Below are 27247 nucleotides of genomic sequence, written 5' to 3'. Positions count from 1 at the left end.
GCACATTTTTTTACACTCAAATCAAGATAACTGCAATTCAAGATCAGACACAAATATATATTTTTATTATATATTATATTTATAGACTATACTTTATTTATATTATAGTGAGCTAAAACTTAAATAAATAAAAATATAAAATCACAATCAATTATTTACGTCATGATAACATGTAGGATCATTGATCATTCTTTCATTCATGATGACACAATGATCGGATTGATTAATAATTGGTTTTATTTAATTTTTATAATTTATTTTTTAAGATACCTTGATTATAAAACTGATTGATGATTGATATTCACGAGAAAGGACAGATTTCTAACAACTTGTTAATCGGTGGATCGCTTCTGTCTTCACTGTCTAAACTCTTATTAGCACGAACAAATAAAAGCCGAAGCTGCTTTTAAATTATCGTTTATAGGAACCATAGACTTAACGACAAATCGAACTACGTTCAATGTAACGTTAAAATATCTTGAACACTTGAATTATTAACGAATAAAAAATTATTCAAAAAGTTTGTACGTGATTTGCATGCATATTATAAATAGAATAAAAATGCATGTATGTATTTGCATGTATTTATATATGTTTTATTAATGTTCAATATAACAATATTATTCGTCTATAGTTTAACAATATATTCATCTAAATTTTAAAACTTTTTGTTATACGTTTTAAATGTTAAGTATAAATGTGACCACTTTGTATAAATTCTAAATTTTTATATGGCGAAAACTATACTCATATATATTGATTAAACACTCTTTTCAAATGTTTGGTACCATTGGGTACAATAGAAAACATTAAACATCTAACTTATTTTGTAAAGTTTACAAATAAAAAAAGATCGGATGGTGTTATAATCTGAGAAATTGAGAGATGTTTTACTGTTTTTAGTTAAATATTTTTTTATAGATGAACAAATTAGGCTTTTAAATAATAGATACTTAAAAAAATGAATAATTCTCTTGCTGTCGTTCCTGCCTCATTGGTGGCTGGAAACAAATTTATCAAATGGGATGATGTTAGTAATAAAAAAAAAAGTAAAAGTGAAGTAAAAATGAAAAAAATGAAACACCAACTCAAACGACGACAACAACATATCAATTAATTTACCGTTAATAAATTTACTTTGTAACATTTTTTAAATTTTCAACAGTTAGTTGGAGATATTGTAGTTGTAAAATGTAAACAAAGTAGAGTAGCAGTAGAGTAGAGAAATAGTATAAGACTATACTTACTATAAGTATAGTCATAGTGTAGCTAGACAGAGGAATGGAATCCAATCTGTTAATTAAGTTAAAACTTAATGCATTTACTTTTTACTATAATATTATTCATGTCCTGTGCTAACCTTAATTTCATTATAATGATAATTATTATTATTATAATTAATAATATTAAAATTTTAAAATTTAAATTAATGTTACTTTTCTTTTTCGTCTGGTCACGCAGGACTCACTGTCCGTACAAGCTGTCAACATGTTTGTTGATCAGAATGGTTTATTGTTATATTGGATCGATCAAAAGAGAGTAAGCATATTTTGGTATGGTCATAAGGAATCACTATGATGTTTATATAATATTGTGATGACATCGCAATGAGTTTTGTATGTTCTTCTATTTTATGTTGTATCAAAATAGTTTTTATACAGTCTTCTAATGTTTTTAATATTCCATTTTTGTCATTTTTTGTTATTGTATGTCTAATAAATCACATATTCATCAAATGTTTTTATAATTTTTTTTCACTTATATAACTAAACACTATCTTAAGTGAAGATAGTTTTATATCAGTTAATTTCATTTTTAATATTTCACCTAAACAATTGTTGATTTTAATTAACTTCTACCACTGCAGGAAATGGACTGCATCGAGTTGTCTCTCATCACAGATGCCCGAACTGGAAAGTTTGCGAGACTTCCCAAAGTTTGTTCATCATTCTCTTCTGTTTTCCTTCTCATTGTTGTTGTTGAAACAAAATTATCCATTTGTCTTTGTAGTTTGTACATGGATGGATTTATTGTTGAGGAACAAACTGGCTCAATATAAATTGAAAGATGGAATATTTTTGGATTTAGTTGAAATAATAGGATAAACTGACTTAGTGTCCAGTTTATGCTTGTCTTGATATCATGATACAAATCATCCAATCTACTTGATATTACAATTCAAATCATCATATCACATATTTGCTATGTGTTGCATAAATGGTCTCATTATCTTTGATGATGTTGCCTACAAAATACACAAAATTTATTCCCATTAATACTATAGGAATGCAAAATTTTCTAACAATTGTTATTTTGGAGTTATTGTTATTTTATTTTTCCATGCGACATTCATGGAAATTTGTAAATGATCTGAAACCAGGATGTGAAGATGAGAGAGAGTTTGAAGGTAGGCACTCAGGAGAGCAACATGGAGGATAAGATGCTCACCATCACATATGGATCTGACATCTCTTCAATCTCGTTTCTCAACTTCGCCTGCTTGTCGAAAGATATTGCTAAGGTCTTGCTTTTGTTTCGTACCATTATACTTTTTATCCTGATATAATTAATTATTGAATGCATTTATAAATAAAATATAGGTGAATCATTATTATGTGTGGTTAGTATTTAATTACATTTGACTGTTTGTATATGCAATGTTTATGGGTAAATGTTTACTTATTTTAACATTTATCTACAAACAAATTTAAGCACCATTAAATTTGGCCGCCATCCAATCTGAATTGAACTCACTCTTCCTTCAATTCCAACTAAAACACTGAACTTAAAAATAATCACACCCCATCAATTGCATGCACAAGCCAGCTACAAATATTAAACATCACCTTTACCTCCCCACATCAGTCACATCATTACAAAACACTCAAAACATTATACTGTCGTGGACTTGGGCACATCAAACATTTTGACTTCATTGAAACTCTCATGTTGTGCATTAAATAAGCCGCCCCATTATGATCAAGTCTAATTATTATCAGACTGAATTATTTCATACCTATTATCCATTAATCATTCAAATTTTTAACATATTAGACAAATACAATCTCATCACATCATTCACTCATTGCTATCAACAATAAAAGCACATCAAGCAGCTTACTCCAACTCAGATATAATTAATTACACAGTTGTCACAAATTCAGTATCTTAAGGAAAAAAGTCATTTCAATTCAGTCTCTGCTGGTTATCATGAACATAATCATTAACCATATTGTTATTTGATATCATCACTTGGTAATTTTAACTCTCATTAATCTTTATTATTTCTAAATAGTTCTTATTACTTTGGTTTGTTTGTTTGTACATTTGTTTGTTTGTTTGCTCATATGTCTGTTCGCTGGTTCCTTTGTTTCTTCCTTCAATCATTCATCTTTTCAAATTTCAATATATTCAATCATTTAGTTTTCTTACATGTTTTTATTTATTAAAAACATAACCACTCATTTTATATTTTGATTGTAAATTTTTTGCTTTGTTCAATGCCATTGAATTTTTTACATATTTAATGTGCTTTTTAAATGCATTTTACGTTGTTTGTGTTGTTGTTATTAATTTTGTATTTTCAATTTTTGTCTTATCTTTCGTTTCATCTCTTTTTTTTATGCTTTTTGTTGAATTTATCGATTTATCTGCTTGTTCTAACAATCTCTTCATTTGTCAGAGTTTGACTTTTGCAAGGAGTGAATTCGGAAAGAAATATATCATGCACGATTTAAATATTTATAAGACCATTTACGTTGTCACTGTAGACAAAGTCGGAGATTCATTCATTCCACATGTTCGTGCCAGATATTAAAAACAACGACCACAACCAAATTTTTTTTACCATTAAATTAAAACACGGCCCTCATCACAAATGCTACAAAAAAATGTTTAGCTGAGGGCAGGGTAAGAAGGACTGATCTCCTGTTTTGCTGTGTTTGTATTTGATGTTTCGTAAATTGCATACACACATCATACTGTACCACTGTACCACCATCCATATGTACCACTGTACCATCATACTATGCATTCCACATGTTTCATGAATAGGAATGGGCATCAGAAATATTCAGATGTTGCCACAGCAGTAAGTCACCCCTACTGGCCAGTCCACTGCTCCAACTGAAGAAGTGCCACATCCGGTTGATCACCTCCCCGGATCCCGATGGCAATATACCCATCAAGAAGTTTGTGGCCTGGCTGGATTGATGGATGGATGTTTTGCTGGGCGGATAGATGAATGAATGAATAGATGTGTGGATGAATGATGGTTGATGGATTGAGAGATTTAATTGTGAGTTTCTTAGATGAAAAAATTATTGGATGACAAAATTGATGATTAGATGAGTGATTTAATAAATCAAAGTGGGTACGTTTGCAGAGTTTCAAGTGAGTATGCTGGCATCATTGTAGTGGCATTTTGCGTGTCTTTTTTAATTTGCATGATTTTGAAGCAACGAAGGTTGTTATAACTGATGACTGAAGTGTTTGAATGGATGGATGAACAAATAAAAATGAGTCAATAATAATGGTTGGGTGAATGGATGGATGGAAAGAATTGTGGAATAGCCGATGCGATTAATAAGTTTAGTGAACTAGTGAGTGAGCGAATGAATGAAGATGGTTGAATGATTAATGAAAGACTGTTTTGTGTTGGATAGATATAGTTCCTATATTTACCTTATCAGATGGATGCTAGTTAGATAAAATTTGATGAGCTCTGTGTTCATGTGTAATGCATATACATACATATGTGTAACTTAGATAGTAATTTTATTCCGAGTCTAATGTGATGTAGTTGGTTTTAATTAGGATTTTTTACAGTTGTATCTTTATAATACTGTTTTTAATGCTTATATATATATATATATATATATATATATATATATATATATATATATATATATATATATATGTTGGTTATATATATATATGTATATGTATATGCCTATGTACATGCGTGAGTGCGTGTGTCTGTGCGCGTTCGTGTGTGTGTGTGTGTGTCCACGCGTGCATATGTTGATGTATCATGAATACATCATGTATTCCTGCTAATGATCTAAGCCAGTTTTGTAAATGTAAATGGTCAATGAGGGCAGCTAACTTGATTTGATGAATAATACATAACACGTCCAAGCATTCTGAAGATATTGGCACAGAGCAAAGAAGATAAAAAAAGAGTATTAAATTCATTGGAGGCATCCAGACTGCTCACTGAACAGGTTAATTAGCATAAATCATTATCATAATTAATATTCAGTTATTACTGTTGTCGCTGTTGCTTGTTGTTATTGTATATTGCCTTTATTATTGTTGTTGTCTGTTTCTTTACTTATTATTATTGTTGTTGTATTTGTTGATATTATTTTTATTATATCTCAAATTAATTATTAGTTCATTGATGCATGCTTAATGAGATCACGTTTGTCTGGCAACTGTTGCGAGTCAATAGTTACTATTAACTGTTGAAGTTGCCACTTAGAGTTTGGTTGAGGTTGATTGCATCGTAATGTTTAATGTGTCTTTCACTGAACAATCTTCAATAACGACTTCATTCATCGACATCTCTTATTCATTAATTATATTTTTTGCTTCATATTCCACAAGTATCGTGCTCACCGCTGATGACTTTTCTCTAAACCTATTCTAATTTTATGGATGTTTCATGGAAAAAATTCGCTACACATGAAAATAAATCAGACGTTTCTAGGAATCAACTTCAGAACGAAGGAGAGCAGTGAGAAGAAAGAAATAATTAAAACTAGTTGATTGTTGTAATGTGTCTTAATAATTTTCAGTCGGACGTTCTGACCTCGCTCACGTGGGATGAGTTCATGTTGTTTTACCAAAACCTCTGCTTCAGGATGAATGTCGTTGACTTGTTCACAGACATCAAGTTTGTTTTGTTCTCATCATATTCTTCGAGGGTTGTTGTTGTTGTTGTCGTACTTGCTTTCATTTCCTGAGGCTGTTTTTGCAATCATTTAATCGTGCATGGTGCATGCATTAATTTGATTTTATGTTTTGAACATCTGAAGCTCATCTGAGGTTCCAAAAGACAACACAACATCTGATATCATGAACGACAACATCAACAGCGACAACAACAACAACATTAATGACGTCAACAGCATCTCATCACATGACCTGATGACCTTCATAAACAGACACCAGATGGGAGGTCATGTAAAGGAACTCCTCCAGCCTCACTGCACACTTGATCGTGTTCAGTGTCTGGTCAGCAAGTACGAGCCCGATCAAAACCTCGCCAAATTAGGTTTCTATTAAATCTTTCATATCAACGACAACAGCAATAATAATAATAGTTGCAGTAGACAATATAACACTGATGATCTGTCAAGTAGAGTTTATGGAAAAGTTAATTAGTACCGTGTTTTTAATGAAATAGTAACAGTATTGAAATTATCGTTATTAAATGTTGTTAATGCTGTAGTTTTAATCTCTTTCTAATGTTCTTGATAAATAGTAACGTATCTTCAAACTGGAAGCAATGTTGCACAGGCAGGTTGTCTTGCGAAGGTTTCTTGAGGTACCTCTTGAGTTCTGACAACAACATCGTATCCAATGTACATGCATCCATCAATCATGATATGAACCAACCGCTCTCACATTACTACATCAGCTCTTCCCACAACACCTACCTCACAGGTCAACTTTTTGATGTCCTCAGTTTGAGGCATTTACTACACAAATCTTCACCTTCTTACTGATTTAACTTATATTAAAAATTAAAATTTATAAAATATTAATATAAAAATTTCGTATTAAAATGTACCGCATGAACGTAAACAACAACATGGTCAACAACGGCAACATAGACAACAACATGAATCTACCAACACACACACGCACGCACACACACACACACATACACAGGTCACCAACTAACCAGTCGTTCGTCAGTTGAGATGTACAGACAAGTCTTGCTGTCAGGCTGTCGATGTGTCGAGTTGGATTGTTGGGACGGTCGTGGAGTTGATGATGAACCAGTCATCACGCACGGATTCACAATGTGCACAGAAGTTCTCCTGAAGGTTCATTCATTTCATTTTTCATTCATATACCTTCATTTTCATTTGTTTATTCATCTTTTTATACTTTCATTCGTTCATTCATTCACTCTTCTTGTATTTTTATTCATTTATTTCACTTCCTTTTCTTCATTTATTCATTCATCCTCATTTTCTTCATTCATTCACAGCAGTAATTTATTTGAACAAAAGCACAGGAGGTCAAGGTACTAAACTGAAGCACGTGCTGGCCTCCTCAACTAAATTTGTTCAAACAATAAAAATAAAAATTTATTCATAAATAATATCAAGGGATAAATAACAGATTAAAAAACTAAACATGAAAATGAGTGGAGCTATCAAATTTAATCAAATTCCGTACAAGATTATTATTATAATATTTATTCATCCTCACACTTTTCATTCATTCATCCTTTTCAGTTTCTTCATTCATTTTTTTTCTCAAAGAATGGTTTTACTCATTTTCATGAATGCTCCACTTAAAATATACTTACCGATGGTATTTTTTGCATTTCCATTTGAAGAGATTCAACAAACGTTGGCCTGTGTTTGTGCGTGTGCTTGTGTGAGTAAGAAAGAGGGAGTGTTTGTGTTGTGTGTGTGTGTATGTTGTGTGTGTGTTGTGTGTGGTGTGTGTGTTGTGCGTGCGTGCGTGTATGTGTGTGTGCGAGCCCATGAGTAAAGACAATAGCCAACAAACTCTGTTTTTCCATCCTCGACTTTTAATGTAAGTTTGTGAGTCTCACAAAGGAAAGGACATTTTCATACATGCTCTAAAATTCAGTAAACATCAGACCTAATTAATAAAACAGAAATATTTTGTTCTACATAGAACTTTTCATTCACCAGTTATTTCTGTTATTTTGGCACCTATTTGGTCTAAAATTCGGATTTTGCTTCTCCATAGTGTGCGTGCGTGCGTGTGTGTGTGCATGCGCTCGTGTGTGTGAATGTAAGTATTCAAGTATTTACCAAACATTTAATATTGCACTAAGTTTACCTATTATTAATTAATGATCAAATCATCTTTTCGTAGCCGGGATCATTGTGATGATTTCTACATGAGATCAAAATAATGAGAGTGATTGATCTAATATAATTCAACCAATGTTTATGAACTAAAGAGTGTACGGACAAATAAACTAGCAATATTCTTAGTGAATAAACATGTGAATGACGAAAGGATGAATGATCGAATGAGTGAAGAAATGAACGAACGAATGAACAAACAAACAAACAGGACGTTCTTGAGGCCATAATGGAGGTAGCATTCAAAACTTGTGACTACCCTGTGCTCCTATCATTTGAGAATCATTGCTCGTAAGTGTTGTTCGTCTACGGTTTTTGTGGGTTTGTTCTTATGATTGTGGTTTTATGTATGTCTTTCATTCTCTCTCTCTCTCTCTCTCCTCTCTTTTTCTCTCTTTCCCTCGTCCTCTCTCCGTCTGTGTATGTGTGTGTGTGTGCGTAGTTATTTGCTGATGTGATTATGGATTATATGAGGAATAGAATGATGACGTTGGTGATGATGTATATTATTCGGAGGTAAGTTTGATATTATTCGGAGGTAAGTTTGATATTGGTGACTTTGCTTGGTGTAGTGGAATTAAATGAAGATTAAGGATAATATTGATTTGTAGTCACTTGATGCTCTGATTCACAATAAAGCGATTAGTTTTTAAGCCAGTGTGTACGAGATTAATTACTTAAAATTAATTAAAGATAAATTAGACAGATGTGACATTAAAAAAAACGTTAGTGAAGTGAATGACACCACCACATTGCCAGGCCCAAGCAGCAGGCCAAGATGGCCCAACACTGCAGGACCATATTTGGCGATTGCCTCATTCAAGAGCCCCTGCCAAACAATCCTGTTCGCCATTTCAATTATTCGCTTACGTTTACTTAAAATTATGACAAACATTAACGGTGGAATTATTTATAATGATAAGTTCGGTAAGCATAAAAATTATTTGTGACAAATTAAATGATATGATAATTGAAGTTGGAACCTTCCGTACCACTGCCGTCCCCTGAGGCACTGAAGAGGAAGATCCTCATAAAGAACAAGAAGAGACACTCGAACAGGAGTACAACTTTGTTTTTCTACTACTCGTGCGCTTGTTGCTTCGATGATGATGCTGTGTATATCTTGGGCTGGTTGTTGCTATGTTATCAGAGATGTGTGTTGGATGGTGTTGTTTTCATTAATCTGATGTAATAAGTTCATATTACTTTATAATGTCTATAATCATATGAAAATTTGACAGGCCAACCATTAATTAATTTTGTTATATGTTAACAAATTTTAAAGGTTCCAAGAAATCTCATTCTGATGGTTTACTGCAGCAGCAACAGCAGCAACAACAACAGCAACAGCAGGATTTGGTGCAAAAGCTGGTTGAACCACATTTATCATCGGAGAGACCACTTCTGCTGAGGCATCACCCACCAATCCAGCATCGACAGTCTCAGCCACAGCTTCCACAACAATCAAAACTGCATCAACTACAACAGCAACTATCTCATCATCAGTTCACGCTGCAGCACCAGCAAGAAACATCTCCAACAATACCGTTTGCAAATCAGTCGAATTCATCAGCTGAACTGCTAACACCACTTTCACCAGCAGCATCATCATCATTTTTGTTATCATCATCAACAACAACAACTACCACAACCGCTAAGACCACTGTGACGACACCTACAACGTCCACAATAACATCCGCAAGCTTTACCACTATTAATTCAACGGCAGCATTTGCAACAAATCCTCTTAAATTATCATCTCCAACCTCCTCATCGTCGTCGCCTTCATCATCATCAGCGTCATCACTGCAAGCCACAACGACGGCAGTAATGACGGTGGCTACATCGTCGACAGTGAATGTCTTATCGCTGTCCCACCAGCCATCTCCGTCAACATCATCAATGGCTTCCTCATACAGAGATGATTCGGAAAGTGAGGAGGAGGATGAGGAGGAGGAGGATGAAGATGGTGTGGTGGCCGGTGTCGATGCACACTTGAAGCTCCCCGACAGAGTCATCTCAAATATGCAGTCAGTCAAGGCTGAGAAGGTCAGTCACAGATGACTTTTTGCAAGATTGATAGCAGTTATTGTTGTTACTGACATCACCATTACCGCGGTCGTCATGGTCATTTTAGGGGACAGCAGGTGAGGAGGTTTCGGCATCGACAGAGATGAGTGACCTGGTCATCTACCTCCAACCAATCAGATTCATTTCATTTGATACCTGCAAACGTTAGTCGTCATCATCGTCATCGTCGTCATCATCGTCATTATCGCTTACTCTGCCTGTGGCTGTTTATCGCAATGAAGAGATTGACGATGATGAGAATGATGATGATGATGCAATGATATAACCTCATTTTTTAATAAAAGTATTTGCAAATATGAATGAATGATTGAAGGAATGAGTGAATGCATGAATGACTGCTTAAATGAATGCTTAAGTGAATTCTTGAATGAATGAAGGAAGGAATGAATGAATGAATAATTAAATAAATAATTGATTGACTGAGTGAATTGACTGATTAAATCTATAAATAAGCAAATGAGTGAAAGAATAGAGAAATGAATGAATATAATATAACAAACAGAAAGGATGAGAAGTTATGAATGCACATCATTTGTTGAATCACAAGCACTCGTACTGTTGAAGGCCTTCCCTATTGAGTTTGCTCAGTCAGTAGATCCTTGTGGCTGCTATTGTTGTGTGGTTGCTGTTTCTTTGTATTGTATTGTATTGTATTGTATTGTATTGTAGTGTAGTGTGTTGTATTGTATTGTATTGTTTGGTTCGTACAGTATTGTATATAAAAAATTAATTAATTTTCAGTTTCAACAAATTTCAAATTAGTCGGATATATCCAAGAGGTACCCGAGTCGACTCTAGTAATTACATTCCTCTGGTCAGTGTTGTGTGGCGTGCCAATAGCGTTTCTCATTGTTTTTATTGTTTGTGCGTGCGTGTTTGTATAGCTGAACTTTGTTCTTATGCGTTGCATTGTGTGTGTGTATTTATTGTTGCATGGTCAGTGTGTGCTGTGTATATATTGTTGTTTTGTTTGTATATGTTGTTGCTTGATCTGTTTGTTTGTATTTTATATCTGACGGTAATAAATTTTCTTGGCAAAAATGATTCTGTCTCCCGTCTTATTCAGCTGCCTGTATGAATTTGCTTATTTCATGCATAAAGTGTGTTTGTATTTTAATGTGTTAAGTTTTTTTTTATCATTTTAACCTTTTGTTTTAACCATTTATCATTTAAATGTTTCAACTGGTAGATCTTCTGGAATGTTGGTTGTCAGCTGGTTGCATTGAACTTCCAGACATTAGGTAGGAACATTTTCATAGTTCAAATCACTTTTTATGATAATTTGTTGAATAATTTACTTGATTAGTGATTTGACTTTTGAAGTTTGTAATTTTTCATTTTGTAATATTTATCCATACAAAGAATGCTTTCACTGTTCAACAGACCTGCCGATGCAGTTGAACCTGGGAGCTTTTGATTACAACGGTCATTGTGGCTACCTTCTGAAACCTGACGTCATGAGAATAAAGGAAAGGTCATTCGATTCATTTGCTGACGGCATCGTTGACGGCATCGTCCCCATGTCCATGGCCATCACAGTTTGTCACGCCGTTGCTGTCTTTGTCGGATGATATAATTTATTTAATTTCAATAAAAATTCAAACAAATAATAATCGATTCAGATAAAATCAGGACAGTTTCTATCTGACAAGCGCATTAGCACTTTTGTAACTTGCGATCTATTTGGCATTCCTGCTGACACGGTGAGGTCAAAGTTCAGAACCAGGGTTGTCAGTCTCAATGCTATCAATCCCGTCTACAACGAAAGACCGTTTGCATTCGAGCAGGTGTTGTTGTCTTTGTGAGCGTTTATATAATGACACCTGCTTTCTAAATATTTGTACGCTTCATCTCTCTTTCTCTCTCTCTCTCTTTCTCTCTCTTTCTCTCTCTCATATCTCTCTCTCTCTCTCTCTCTCTCTCTCATCTCTCTCACATAATGTTTAAAGATGCCATTTTTTGCACCCACAATCACCCCATCAGTGACACGCGGCCTTCGAACGAGGCCAGCACGCAACGACAACGCGCTGATGTCAGGACCAAATTTTTCTGACCAGCAAAATAATCATCATAATTTACGTTCTGCTCTCTCTCTTCATCATTATTATTAATTTAATTTGTAATATTTATAATTATATTTCGCTTATTATTTTCTAACACATTTAATTGTTGGTGGCAGATAATTATGCCCCACGTAGCCTACCTACGACTTGCAGTGTACCACGAGAACGGGACCACCCTATTAGGGCAGAGGGTTTTGCCTGTCACCGCCATCAAATCAGGTTGGCTGGCTGATTGTCTGGCTAATACTATCAGATTAATGCAGGCTAATGGAAATATTTTTCTTTGAACGTAATAGAGGATAAAAGGTTAGGATATGTGATTTTATAATTTTACGACATCACATGTGACAGGATACAAACACATAAGTTTGTTTAACGAGAGAGGGCAGCCACAAGGGCTGGCCACACTTTTCGTGTACGTGGCCATCTATGATTATGTACCTCAGTCACATGCCGGTTCGTATTTTTATTTGTTTCTAGTTATTTATTTTCGTTATTTCAATTCGGTTTAAAATTTGATTTGCAGCAATAGCAGAAGCCCTCATGAACCCGATAGCCTACCTGAGTCACCTCTCTGAGATGTCAGAGATGATGGAGAGGCACAACAATCAGTTGGCGGTCCTTGAGGAGGACTTCGGTGAACTTCATCAGCAGCAAGCCTCCACGAATGTAAATGAATGTTCAAGTTGAACATGTTGCTTGCTTGTCGTTTGTTTGTTGGAGTTTTATTGCTGGTTATACTCGTTATAATCATTTTCCACTGTTATTTAATTATTATTTTTGACATTTTAATTTTGCTTATGTTTGTTACATTTAGCAGTTTTAACGAAAAATGCCCATCTCAGTTGTGGTTATTGATAGTTTTTTATAATATTTTATGGCTGGCTTTAGATAGTCACGATCATTCATGATTGTTCATTAGTTCGGAGTTTTATTTTCTTACAAACGTTTGAATTACCCTCGATGAGAAAATTCGTCATCTTATATGAATTGAGTTTGATTGAAAGTGCATTAGCATTCTAATCTTTTACTTTTCAATTTTCCGTTATATTGAAATAACATTTCTCTGTTGTAATAAAATTCATAAGAAAAATTTTTTCCACAAAATTATTCCACAGTCACAACAGGCGGACAACGTGGATGCATTTTTCAATCCAACAATGAGTAGACAGTCAATATCAGCGTCAACGGCATCTATGTTCTTCCAGACGTCACTAACTGCATCATCTTCATCGGCCAGCTCCTCCTCCACTCTCCAGCGAATCAAGTATAACAACAGCTGGACGAAGACGAAGAAATCAAACGCGATGGACAGAGCTTCAGACCTCGTCCTCACGTCATCAGGACAGCAGGAAATTCGAGCCATCAGATCGAATCTCAAGCTCTTCTCATCTGAAACGAACCTCAGCATTATTCCCGGTGAGTGGCGTTTTGTTTTAAATGCTGTCGTTCTTATTTTGTTATCAATGTTTTTTTGTTTCGTTTGTCTTTCTGGTTAGGTTTTGTTAATTACTGATAAAAACTTTTGATGGAAAGTAGGTTAAGCTCAAAATCTTTTGTTAAATTTTTTTATAATGCAAAATTTTTCAGATGATTATTGTGCCACCAACTCACAGACATCCAAAAAAATTCCAACAGAACCGTTAGGCAAAATATTAGGTACATCTGTTTGTCAACTTTCTGTTTATCTGTCTGTCTATCCTTTCGTCCGTCCGTTTGTCTGTCTGCCTGTCTGTCTGTTTGTCTTTTTTTCTGTTTTGTCTCATATTGAATCTTGTTTTAGTTATTCTTATTGGTTATTGTCTGCTTATTGCCTTGCATTAGTTCACTTTCGTGAATTCTTCAGTACGCTTCAGTTAAATTTCTTTATCTCACTATTTTCACTATTTCTTACAGTGAACATAAGTGGTTGTTGTTCCTACTTGTATTTATGTTTCTTGGCAATTTTTATCTTTCATTACTTTTTTGTTGACTTATTGATTAGTTTAATGGGAATAAACACACATCTGATAAATATTGATCCGTTTCAGCTTCGGTTAAATTTTTTTATCTACTGAGCTAATTAATATTTTTAAATTTTCGAAATGAAATCAAGTTGACAACCAGCCCGTTTGCTTGTCGTCACTGAAGCAGAACAAGCAACATCAGAAGGTCCTCAACAAACTCAACAAAGAACTCACCTCGCTCAAGAAGAAACATGATAGGGTATCGGGATATTTATTTTCTATTTAGGCTTCATGCTTGGTTGATGAGTGTTCCAAGAATTCATTGATTGGTTGGCGAGTTTATTTGTTTCATTCTTGGCTAGCTTGTCAGCAAAGTAGTGACAATAAATTATGTTTCAGATTTTTTCAGTTCTATTGGCAAGCATTTGATCTTATATTTTAATGTTACTGTTTTGAAAATGATGTTGGATGATGCGAAAGTTTAATGATGGTGATCATTGACTTGACGAAAGTTACGAATGTGGCAATGATAGTAATGATAATGATCCTGAGAATGATGGATGACATTCTCAACTCGTATGTACAAACACTTCTTAGGAACTAAGCAACAAGTTCGCACGACACCAACATGAGATCAATCGACTAACCAAAGAAATGAAAGCCAAAGAACTTCAGCGTGACGCCTCGTGCGTGCAGTCTTTGTTGGTCCAAATTGCAGTACGTTCATTTTGTTCGCGTAGTTTTCCAATTATCTGGTTAATCATTGCGATTTACATTTCGTATTTGTCTTACGTTGAATTACAAATTTAAATATGAAGCCTGCCGCAGTACAGATACGTACGCACGTGAGACAGCGTTTCTTTTTTAGCATACAATGGACGGAGGTCTTTTGCAGTCGAATCCGATCACTTTGTTGTTATACTTTATATGATTTTTCACAGAGTTAATAATATTTATGTTCCTCAATAAAATGTTTTGCCCAAAATTAATCTTCATTTAACATTTTGTTTCCTAAATCATATCACAAGATTTATCATTTCACCTTTCAAAATGACTTCAGGAGGCGAAGAAGCGCCAATCGGCCGAGTTGTTGCAGATGTGTTACGAGCAGGACAAAGCAGAGTTGAAGGCCAGGTTGGCCTGGCAGCAGAGAATGTACAACAGCTTGCATCGGGTCATTGAGATCAGTCGTGAGTGTCAGCTCGCCGATCTGGACAAGAAGAATGTCAAGGTGGTTTGTTCCTTGAAGAAGAAACATCATGTTCATATTTGGGAAGAGATAAAGTCTCTTAAGGACAAGTATCGAGATAAGGAGGAACTGTCCAGGTTAGAGGGTTTATGTGGGTCGGTCGGCTACGTTACGTGGATTAGGTAGGCTATTTGTATTGCGTTCATCTGTAAGGGGTTACATTTTTTAGAGGGTTATTTTCATAGATCTGTTGTGAACTTTGAAACTTGAAGATTGAGTGGCCCGTTGAAATAATAAATAAATAAAGAATGGATTGCTAGTTGATTAGCCCAATGACTGAACAAACCAAATTTAAATTTTGCCATTCAGAGTGAGAAAAGCATCAGTACAAAGAAATATTAACTCTGCCGTGAAGGAAAGACAAGAGGTCTGTTTGAAATCAAATTTGTCTTTGTTACGAATGATTATGGTTAGCTGATACAGATAGTTAAGTTATTGAACAATTTTCATTAAATTGTTGTTATTCAATTTTATCAATTGCTATGCTGTTACTTCCTGAGCTATACAAATTTCATCGTAACAATATCTCCGTTTCATTTCATTTTATTACTACTGCCTTTAAAACTTTTTTGAAATTTGCGACCCGTTACAGATGTTGTTTCTTTACGAGACTCAAAAGAGATTGATTGACTCGACTCATGACAACATCCTTGCTGAACTGACCAATGACAAGTTGAAGGTTTGCATCTGCTGCTGTTGTTGTTGGTGGTGGTGGTTTGTAGACGTTATTGTTTGTTGCAGTGTGTTTGTTCTGTCAGTGGTTGTTTTGTAGTGGCTGGTGGTTGTAGATGATGAGATGATTTGCTTCTGCTACCATATTTATCAACCTTTTCTATTCAATTGAATGCCAACGACATTCTGTAGCACTCCACTTCAAATCCTTCCAATCTGTCTTTGTCTCTCTCTCTCTCTCCTTTCTCTCTCTCTTTTCTCTCTCTCTTTCTTTCTCTCTTTCTCTCTCTCTCTCTCTCTTTCTCCTCTTTTGTGCCCAAGTTTTGCATGCATGCAACTTTCAACTTTGGTTGTTGATGGTCATTTTATGTAAGGATGATAATGTGAATGATAATAACAATAATTGACACGTAGGACGATGATGACAGGTCTCATGACAGATGATAAATATGACGATGGTGATGATAATAATATGATAATGATGGTTTCATTGTAGACGGAAGAAGAGTTGAATCGATCATTCAACAAAAAGTATAGGAGCAGACTGTCCAGTTCGTCGTCGTCGTCGTCCCTAGCTTCATCTTCTTCGTCGTCGTCGCCGTCATCATCGTCGTCGATATTATCACTGAGACACAAGCACTCGGATGCCTTCATCGTCATGGACACTATCCCGGATGAGGAAGCCGTCGTGGAAGATGTGCTGGAGGAGACGCATGTTTGATCCTGATGGTTGTGATGATGAGGATGATGAGGACGATGACGATGAGAATGGCGATGAGTTGTTGATAATGATGATGGTGACGACGACGATGATGATGATGAGTTGTTGATGGCGATGATGATGGTGGTGGTTGTGATGTTGATGTAAGTGGCAATGATAATCTGACAATGAATGATGTTGATACAGATGAAAAAGATGCATCTAGTTTTGATTGATTATATTAATTGTAATCATAGTCGTTGATAATGAAAGGAGAAATGATGAAGCAATCAGTTTTAAAAATTAATGTCAAACGTTGTTCATCCAGCAACCATGTTCTTCTATGTGCAATGAGTGTCAACAACTTTCAAAACATTATATTTTTCATGTGCGTGTACATATGTATAGTGTGCGCGCGTGTGCGTGCGCGCGTGTGTGTGTTTAACTTTATTGTTATGTTTGTTTTAATTTACATACATCTTATACTGTATGCAGTATAGGAATGCACTGTTAGTTGTAACTATAAAAATGTCAATTACCGTTTTGCATATCTTAAATAAATTTCTGTTGTATTTCAAAAAATCTCATTGTTCTGTACATACGTTTAAGGTATTCGTCCAGTTTACATTATACATCGTGATCATTTTTTTCGTAAATTATTTTTTTGTTATTTTATATACTGCTTGCTGTCACAGTCGGTTGTTTCATTTGTTCCGATTCATCTTGCATTATTTCAAGTTGTAACTGTTTACTGCAGTTTATTTATTTTTTTTTCATAATTTCAAGGGCACTACCATCTTGCAGTATCGTGTTCGTACAATGCAAGCTTACAGTGTCTATCATGTTGTCTGTCTGTCTGTTTGTCTGTCTCTCTGTCTGTCTGTCTGTCTACCTTATATCTCATGATATTCACAAACGATAATAATTAATATTAATAATGATACCCATTGTTTATTATATTTATATATTCAAAAATGTGGTGATATATCTTAATAACCGTATATACGACAGTCTGAACCAATATAACTTCATTCTCGTGCCTTATCCTTTTATCCTTTCAGACATTAGCGACAACCGACCTCCACAAAATGCGATCTTTAACACTTAGTAACTGAAATGTGGAGATATTCAACAAGTGACATGAGAACTTCACAAATGTAATTGGTTGTTGACTGCTATCTCCCCTCTCTGCAATCTTTCCAATGGTTGTTAGATTTTCCATTCCTTCCTTCCGCATGAAGTGATCAAAAAACTTTAACTGCCCCCGTCGGATTATCTCTAGTAATTTCTTCTTTTCATAACCGGACTGTTTTAATACATCCTCATTCGAAGTATGAGAGGTCCAACTAATTTTTATAATTTTTCACAAAAACCACATCTCAGCAGCGTTAATTCTTTTCTCCAGAGCCGTAAGTGAGCACAGGAAAAATGTAGCACTCTGACAGTTTTAATTTTTTTGATATTCTAATTTTATTGTTGGTGAGGATGTTTTTCATTTTAGAATATGCATCCTCGCCATAGCTATCCTTCGCTTGATATCCACATCACACTTACAACCTGAGGTCGACCAGTTCTACCGAGTTGTTGGCATAATGGCACAATGGTAGAATTCATACAATACTGTATAAAATATGGTCTCCTCCTTCCAATATATATATATATATATATATATATATATATATATATATATATATATAGTTATATAGTTATATATATATATATATATTTATATATATATATTGAAACAGTAAGAATTTACTGTTATTAATATATATATATATATATATATATATATATATATATATATATATATATATATGTGTGTGTGTGTGTGTGTGTGTGTGTGTGTGTGTGTGTGTGTGTGTGTGTGTGTGTGTGTGTGTGTGTGTGTGTGTGTGTATTGGATTGAGACTGTCAGAAATGCAATTATTGATGAAAATCACAGCATGTTCGGCGTTAAAAACAAAAATATATATCAATATAAAATGAGGATCCCCACAATATATATATATTTATCTAATGCCTACCGAGTTTTAAGTTGGTTGAGGTGTGTCGTTTAGTGAATTTGTCGTTTGTACACCTGATCGAGGTATTATTTAGCGTATCTTGGTATTTTTCATTTAATATAAGGTTTAAATCATTTAATATAAAGTTTAAAATGCTGAAGATGCGGCTGATTGTACCGAGACAGTGCTACAACTTTGTAAACATTTTTCTACTCGCTATGCAGTGGCTCGTTCTGGTTTTTGAATGCCAAAAAAACTGTTTCACCGCCGAATCCTTCATCTTCATCACAACATATTCCTGATTAATTATTATTCGCAATGCAATCTGGAGCTGAACTCCGTTTTTGGTTTGGTGGAAAACAATAAATTCAAAATTAATCCTAACCGTTCATTTTTTTTGGTTTAATTTTAATATCATTGTTTTTTCGGATTCATATTAATGTTGTTATTGTTTCTTTTTTTTCATTTTTATACAACCAAGCAGCACTTGATCATTGTGATGCACGCCAGCCAATGTTTCTATGATTTTCTGATGCCTCATCGATCTTATTCTACTTGAATGTCGCGATTATTTTAGCATTTTTGTTTCTGATTCTTGCGACTGGCGGTTATTCAGTTTCTCTTTTATGTTCAATTGTTATTCAGTTTATTTAGTTTTACATTTATTGAGTTAGTTATTTATTTGTTTGTTCGTTCAGCTGTGTGTTTACTTAGTTACTTGCTCCGTTGTTTATTGACTCAAGAGGTTCATATCATTAGTATCGTAAGTGACATATCATCAGTTTGAAGTTTCTTTTTGTTAAAAAAGAAAATTTTGAAAATTTTTGAGTTGAAAATTTTTGGCTCGTGTTTCGATTCAAAAATCTGATTAGCGATTTATATTTGTGATTCACATCTTCTACGTGCTTGTAATTTCGTGATTGACTTTCTAGCGATATTTCACCTATTCCTAATTCCATATCGTGCCTTCTTGCCACTTACACTAGAAACTAACAAAGTTATTCTGCTGAAATGATATTTTGTTAGTCATTTACCTTTTTTTATTTCTTCATCAATTAACTTGCTAATAAATATAAATAATTATCCAACTAATGGATGATCTCAAAAACTTCAGTGAACTATTTCCTGGGAGCCTACTTGCTTCCATGCCACACGATGTTGATGTGGATCATTATTTTTTGTATAGTACATTCTCGTTACTTACATTGTCTGTTTCCTGTTATTTGCTTGCTGGCAGTGCCTGCGTGCGCCTTTTTATTCATCTGAGTGTACTTGTTTGAAGAGCACGTTGTGATGGTGTGTAGATATAAACGATGTAATTTGATAAGTCTTCCTGTAGGTAAATAGGTTAAATAATAGTTCAATCAGTTTAAAATGTTTTTTTATTGAGCTGATAGTGCTAATAGATGTTCTTTTTAATTGAATCTTGTACAGAATTAGATCATATCAAGCAGATGTTATTAATGTTACTAGTAAGTTATTTCAAGCCTGGCATGTTTAGGAAGGAAGGCGGCTTTAATTGTTTGCTGCTTGCACGACGACCAACAAATAATAATAATAATAATTGAAATTATTATTATTATAATAATTATTATTTTTATTAGTATGTACCTATTTTTGTTATTAGAACTAACCTATCTATGATATCAATCAATTTTGAGTTATTAGTATCGTTGTTACGTGTCTTTGTTAATTTTGTCTCTTTAATTGATCGCTTTGTTTTTTTATTCACGTTCAAACTAACAATTTGTTAATGACTTATTCACAATATTGATATAATGTAAAGGATCTGTACATAAGAAACGAATTCGTTAATGTTGCCATCATTGCCGATATCTCCGTGTTATTTTATTTCATGTCTCTTACCTATCTATTAACACGCTTCTTGAAACGCCTTGCAAAGATTCTCAACCAATTTTTGCGATAAAATGTTAGAATATTATTTTGGTAATCTATTTTTAAGTTTTTGGGTTTTGGAAGGCTAATAAAAGGCTCCCAATAGATCGAAACAATGTCTTATTAATTTTAAAATCCTTCGTACAATGAATCAAAAACTTGTAACTTTGACCGTCAGTGAAAAACACATGTGCCGTCGTTTGAGATATTTTTTCATTTGTACAAAGTTTATTCAGCAGTAGAGTATGTAGAATTGGTGCTTCATTGCTTATTTCAAAAAGTATTTTCATTTCAAATTATTTTTCCATATTCATCGTAATTTTTACCAGACAGATTCTATTTTGCTTTATTTTTATTAAATGCTAGTATTAATCTCCTTCCAATCGTTTATATCATTTTAGTCACATATCTAAGGTTCTAGTTGTTTGGAAATTTTTTGGATTATTATAAGATGTACATTGACGCAAATTTGTTAAATCATTCATTTTTTTTTAATTATTTAATTAATTACTGATGTTTTCCTAATTTTAAAAATTCATCACATATCTTTAGCAGAATGTCGGTATTAAACCCCGTGAAAAGTATATTTTATTTATTTAGCTTTATTTCGATTGGTTTGTATCGTAGATCATCAACTTTTAAAATATTTCTAATCTCTTAAAATGAAAATGATGTAACTCTAGCAGATTGTGTACATATTTTAAACTTTTCAATGCGTTTTATTTGATTTATATTGTATACAAGCTGAATCTGTGTATTAATACAATGTTTTTTCAACATAATAATATGTAATTAAAATTTGTTTCAGTTATTTTTTTACAAAAAAAAAATATAATCATTGAATATATAATGAAGCATGTTGTAGAGGCACATTTCACTTAGTTTCCATTCGTTCACCAAAGTTCAGCTAAATGAGTTCTCATTATTTCACTCACAACAAGCTTACTCGTAATTCATAAATAATTAATGAATACAAGTATAAATGATATAAGGATTTCTCCATGGCGCGAATGATATAAATGATATAAGGATTTCTCCATGGCGCGAATTTGATTGGAAAAACGTTACGTTCTTAACTCCCGATCTATACATTGAAGTTCGAATTTGAAGATAATTGATTTATAGCACATGCAAACTAAATATCAAAGCTTATCATAAGCTCGTCATCATTAATAAATAAATTAATTAAGTAATTTATCAAAACTATAAAAATTAAGATTGTTCGAATACGTTTGTGCAGAGTAAAAATATAAGATAACCCTTTGATATGTACATTACTAGTTCATGCTTCTACAGAGCGTTTTATGTATTTTGTTAGATTTAACTCCAACTTTCTTCTCGTTAGGAATGAGAAAATGATGGAGTACAATCCGTCGAGCGAAATACAAGAACTGATGAAGTAACATTTCTTCGTGAAGAACTTGTCCGCAAGCAAGCTACTGGGTCGAAACTTTGAATTAGTTCCAACTCCACAAAGGCCGCCGGATTCTTTCATGCCAACAAGAAAGGCCTGTGCGTCTGGAAAATAGTTTCCTTCCATCACATCTATGTCAATTTCTGATTTGATGTTTGCGGGCTTCATGTGGAGATCTGCTGAAAGTTTCTCAACGCACTCCATTACTTCTCGTTCAATTGAAGAGTTCGTTTGTTTGTCGATACATTTATAATCTTTCCATACGAAAATTAAATAAGTAGAATACAAATTGTTGATAGTTTTTGATGTTTTAGCCTGATCGTCATGCATGACGTTGTGTTTGTGCTGGGTTTGATTGCTTGGTGGCCGACTTGTTGTAGGGAGATTATTTATGGAGACCCCCCCAGTGTCCAGGATGTTGATAGTTGGCGAGTCGTCGGACCAGCCGTCGAATTTCAGGACGTGCGCATACTTGATTCTCTGATTGTTTTGCTGCTCCTGGTTTTCATGCAGTTGTCGGTTTTGTTTGTGTTTTGTTTGCTGATTGTGAAGACAACAACAATTGATACAACTGACACAGCCTCGGCTGAGACCATTGAAACACGAAGTTAGACTGTACAAACATCTGGCTCTTCTACTCACCTCCATTTCCAATGTCACATATGGAGGTATAGACCTCTTTTGCATCAGAAAATTTTTCATTTCCTTCCAATTTATTGTGCCAACTAGCAGGATGTCATGAAGGGGGCCAGCACTATAGTTCAATAATTGTCTGGTGACGTGTAGTACCTGCCACATGAACATGAAGCTGGTGCACAAGAGCAGAGCAAGGTCAAAGGTGTAGTCTGGTCTCGATTCGAAGACGGGCTGCGGGTGGATACATATCATGGCCATCAAACTGCATACAAAGAGGTAACATCCCAGATTGCGAATGCAACTGAGAATTGTAAAAAAAATCAATGCTCTCTTCAATCTTTCAACTGATCCTTCGCACTGAGTTTTTAGTGGGACGCAGTTGTTTTTTTTCGTGGATGTTGGTGGGAATCTTGGTGGGAAAAAATCGGGAATGTTAATAATTGTTGATTGGAAGCTACTGTTGACATTTTTGTCGGTGCTGTTGTTAAAGTTTGGAAGAAAATAGTTGCTAGGGGCGTGGTTATTGTTGGGTGACTCGTTATACGCATTATTTTCTTCATGCTGTGTGGAATTTGTAGGGTATTTGCAAAATTCGTCCTTTGTTTCATTCAGATTTTCTACCGTTTCATTTCGAGTTTGTTGCACAGCGCAAGTCTCATCTGGCACTGCTACTGTTGCTGCTGCTGTTGTTGCTGCTGCTGCTGTTGGTGGTGGTGGTGGTGGTATTGACGTTAGCTGTTTGTTCTCGTGAAAAACTTCATCGTCGTTTTCAACACTGACTTGTTCGCAGCTCTGATAACTAGAACTTGTACGAAAGTATTCGTACTTACTGCATCTAGCGGTGTCGTAGTCTGAGCTGTTGTGTGATTCACTGAACATCATGGATATCGTCTTGTGGCACAGTTCCTCGTACGCTTCACTCAGTCGAACTAACCTCAACGCTGTTGCTTCATCGTCGTCTTCTTTTCCTCTTTCTTCCTCTCCTTTTTCTTCTTCCTCTTCATCTTCATCATTTAAGGTTTGATCGTTTTCATTAACAATTATGTTGTTGTTGTTGGGCTGTTCGTTTAAAACATCCTCCGCCTCAAAGCAAACATTAACGTCATTGTTGTTGGTCTTGTTGTAATCAGAATTACTGTTACTCAATTCATTTTGGTTTTCATTGTTGCAATAATTAAAATGTTCTTGATTACATAAATAGTCGCTCGCAGAGTTTACGTTAAACAAATTAATTTCCTCACCAGGTGTCAAACACTTTCGATCGTTCACTTGCCGGATGTTCACTGAAAGTGGTTGCCAGACTACCGATGTTGTTTCGATTGTCGGCTGGCTCGTCCTTGCTGTTGTCCTGGATTCAATCATTGGCAAATTTGTTGTTGAGTTTGTAGCTGAAGAAGTTTCTTTGGTTATGTATTTGACCGCTGGATCGTTTGTTGTCGCGGAAAGTGTGGTTGCATGATTGGTGGCGATGGCTGTTCTCATTGCTGATTCAAGTTTAGTTGACGAAATTTGTTTGTTGGTTGCCAACGTGGACATTTTCGTTACGTTGTTAATGCTGCTGCAGTTGTTGTTTCTGCTGGTTTTGTTGTTAGATATGTTGCATTTGTTGTTGTAACTCTTGTCAGACAAGATGTTAGTGTTTGTATCTAAAGCAAATCTAACTCGTTTGTTGCTGTTGTTGTTTTCGTTGTTGCAATTAGTTGGAGAAAGTGTTGTAGCATGTTTGAGGATGCTGAAGTTGCCGCACGCTGGCAATTCAACTTTGTTCGCGATCGTCTCAAAATTTGTTGATGTTGCTGTTGTTGAAGCACTTGTTGAAATTGATGATGATGCATCCAGCAACAATGAGGCTGTTGCCGATGGTCCTGATGTGACTGAGAATATTTTCAATACTGTTGTTGACGATGTTGTTGTTGACGATGTTGTTGATGACGACCGGTTGTGAATCCTGTCGAATTTTAAAACAATGCATGAGTCAGTCATATTGAATGACTCCTAAACAAATTAGATCAATGCACTATTTATTATTATACATATATATTATTACCAATTTTTAAAATTATAATATATATATATATATATATATTGTTGGAAGGAGACCATATTTTATACAGAATTGTATGAATTTTACCGACTTGCTGACATTAATCAATTTAAAGTTGTATTTTCAATTTTCCTTACTAGAATTTTTTGGAAATTGTTCGATTAATTGAGAATATAATTCTTATCGAAGTTCATCATGAAAATTTAATTAAACTGTTGTTATCCAAATTCATCATGCAGATAGGCCTTATTTCGATTTCGAGGTTGTGGTTGGGAGTAGAAGATTTGACCATGTGAGCCCAATACTGAAAGAATTGCATTGGTTGCGAGTTGATAAGAGAATTATTTTTATAATATTTGAATAATATTGAACCACAAAATATGATCAATTTGTTTACTAATGACAAAACAAAGTTTTCAAAATATGAATTCAGGTCAGTTGATTCAAATTTTTTGTGCGTGCCAAAGACATACCTCAAGATTGGATCTCGAATCTTTGCTGTCGTTGAATCACAATTATGGAATAGCCTTCCAAACACTTTGAGCAGTGGTGATTTTACTCAGTTTAAGAAACAGCTGATATCTGTTAGACTCTTAAAAGCATTTAATATATGGAAGTGCATGTGACGATTTTTTTTCAAACTGGCGCTATATAAATGCAATGAATGATATATATATATATATATATATATATATATATATATATATATATATACATGTATACGCATTGTAAGTTAAATTCCTTAAAATGAGTAAGCATTTGTAATGAAGTGATCCGTGTCATAATGTCGTACAAAGCTTCTTTAATTTGCGTTTTTACGTTGTTTTTTGTCAGTATGTTTGTTGTTGCTGTTGTTGTTGTGTATGTTTGTTGTTATTGCTGTTCTTGATGCGTTGGTTGTCTTTTAGTTTTCTCAAATTGAATGGTAACTTTGACGAAGTGTTGTTACGCAAAGTGATGTGATTTGAAGAGATGTAAAAGTTGAGTGAAATGTCATCTATTGTAATCTAATATGACGTAATCTAATAAAACTACACACGTCATTAAAACCAATGATTAATCATTAAGAATGCAATGCTGATGTTGGCTGCGACAAACAATAACAACCCAACAACAACCTCCAACAAAACCAGCCAACAAAACGTTTATCCTGTTTTAAATTATCATTAAACGTATTAATTCACAAACATTACCTGCATTCGTTTATTTCGTTTTTATGAATGAACATTTAAAACCAATATTCCTATAGATAATTTATCAAAACTTAAATAAGAAGCCACACATTTAAGTACTGACAACGCGCAAGATACAGGTGTTCAACTGTTTCACCTGGAAAGATTTGTTACAAATTTTACCGCATGTTTAGTTTGTCTGTACGTTCTAATTGTTTTTACATTTGAACTATGTGATATTGTTGGTTCCCGCTCAACACTGTATGTTTATGTCTGTGCATGTTTATGTATGTTTACGTGGTTTGGAGTTGCTGTTTGTATGTTTATTTTGTAGGTGGTTTTTAGCTGTTTTTGTTGTACTAATGTTTATATTTATGTGTTGTTGGGTATGTTGTCTTTTTTGAATGTATGGTTTATTGTGTGGGTTACAGCATGCATAATAACATCTTTAAGTATTTTCACATCCTTTTGAAATTTGTAATGTTATCATCACAGATAGTTTATGAGAATGTAACAGCAACAAAGTTAGCAATAAAGTTAATAGCATGCTGGGAAGATTATATTCAATACGACAAAAACAGATAAACACACAACTCGCTAACAACTGAATCTACAACCTATAAATAAACCAACCAGTCAATCAGTCAACCAACCAGCCAACCAACCAGCCAACCAACCAGCCAACCAACTAGGCGAACAAACAACCAACCAACCAGTCGCAGTTCCTCAATTGCAAGTAAATTAAAATGATGTACCTGCTAGATTATAATCCAAGCTACAATTGTGTACAAACTCGCAAAACACGCCAAAACATTAAGTTACAACTATTATTTACAAACAGTTTACATGATCTTAGCAGTAGCAAGTAGAAACATTTTATTAATAAACATAACTTCAATCAGTTTGTTGATTTAGTAATAAAGTTTTGTTCATAGGCAATTAATAATTCGGCTATGTATGTATGTATGTATGTATGTATGTATGTATGTATGTATGTATGTATGTATGTATGTATGTATGTATGTATGTATGTATGTATGTATGTATGTATGTATGTATGTATGTATGTATGTATGTATGTATGTATGTATGTATGTATGTATGTATGTATGTATGTATGTATGTATGTATGTATGTATGTATGTATGTATGTATGTATGTATGTATGTATGTATGTATGTATGTATGTATGTATGTATGTATGTATGTATGTATGTATGTATGTATGTATGTATGTATGTATGTATGTATGTATGTATGTATGTATGTATGTA

General features: G+C 34.1%; 2 protein-coding genes across 2 annotated transcripts in view; one reads left to right on the top strand and one right to left on the bottom strand.

The window, feature by feature from the left end:
• Nucleotides 1-961: 961 nt before the first annotated feature.
• HELRODRAFT_189171 (hypothetical protein) lies at nucleotides 962-17381 on the top strand (the record flags this gene model as incomplete). Its single annotated transcript, XM_009027203.1, has 33 exons — nucleotides 962-1030; nucleotides 1462-1539; nucleotides 1868-1936; nucleotides 2381-2521; nucleotides 3683-3775; nucleotides 4054-4190; nucleotides 5141-5225; nucleotides 5802-5899; nucleotides 6042-6280; nucleotides 6526-6672; nucleotides 6901-7058; nucleotides 8296-8375; nucleotides 8844-8928; nucleotides 9061-9145; nucleotides 9370-10133; nucleotides 10222-10318; nucleotides 10678-10762; nucleotides 10938-10989; nucleotides 11365-11416; nucleotides 11559-11713; nucleotides 11798-11962; nucleotides 12355-12457; nucleotides 12590-12694; nucleotides 12765-12907; nucleotides 13357-13657; nucleotides 13829-13897; nucleotides 14334-14443; nucleotides 14782-14901; nucleotides 15245-15510; nucleotides 15743-15800; nucleotides 16026-16112; nucleotides 16602-17046; nucleotides 17085-17381. The coding sequence occupies 32 exons, from the start codon at nucleotides 962-964 to the stop codon at nucleotides 16824-16826; spliced, it is 4521 nt and encodes a 1506-aa protein (XP_009025451.1). The 3' UTR covers nucleotides 16827-17046; nucleotides 17085-17381.
• Nucleotides 17382-21458: 4077 nt separating this feature from the next.
• Nucleotides 21459-27247, bottom strand: part of HELRODRAFT_189170 (hypothetical protein) — a gene marked incomplete at its 5' end in the record, with an annotated part of 7755 nt that continues 1966 nt past the window's right edge. The window contains 2 exons of the mRNA XM_009027202.1: nucleotides 21459-21719; nucleotides 21757-24705. Of these exons, the coding sequence (XP_009025450.1) occupies nucleotides 21990-24705 (2716 nt within the window). The 3' untranslated portion in view covers nucleotides 21459-21719; nucleotides 21757-21989. The remainder of the gene's footprint in view (nucleotides 21720-21756; nucleotides 24706-27247) is intronic.

The sequence above is a fragment of the Helobdella robusta genome, assembly GCF_000326865.2.
Source record: "Helobdella robusta unplaced genomic scaffold HELROscaffold_5, whole genome shotgun sequence".
In the NCBI taxonomy this organism is placed as follows: domain Eukaryota; kingdom Metazoa; phylum Annelida; class Clitellata; order Rhynchobdellida; family Glossiphoniidae; genus Helobdella; species Helobdella robusta.
Note: the sequence above shows the minus strand (reverse complement) of the source record. Positions and strands in the feature narration are given on the sequence as shown.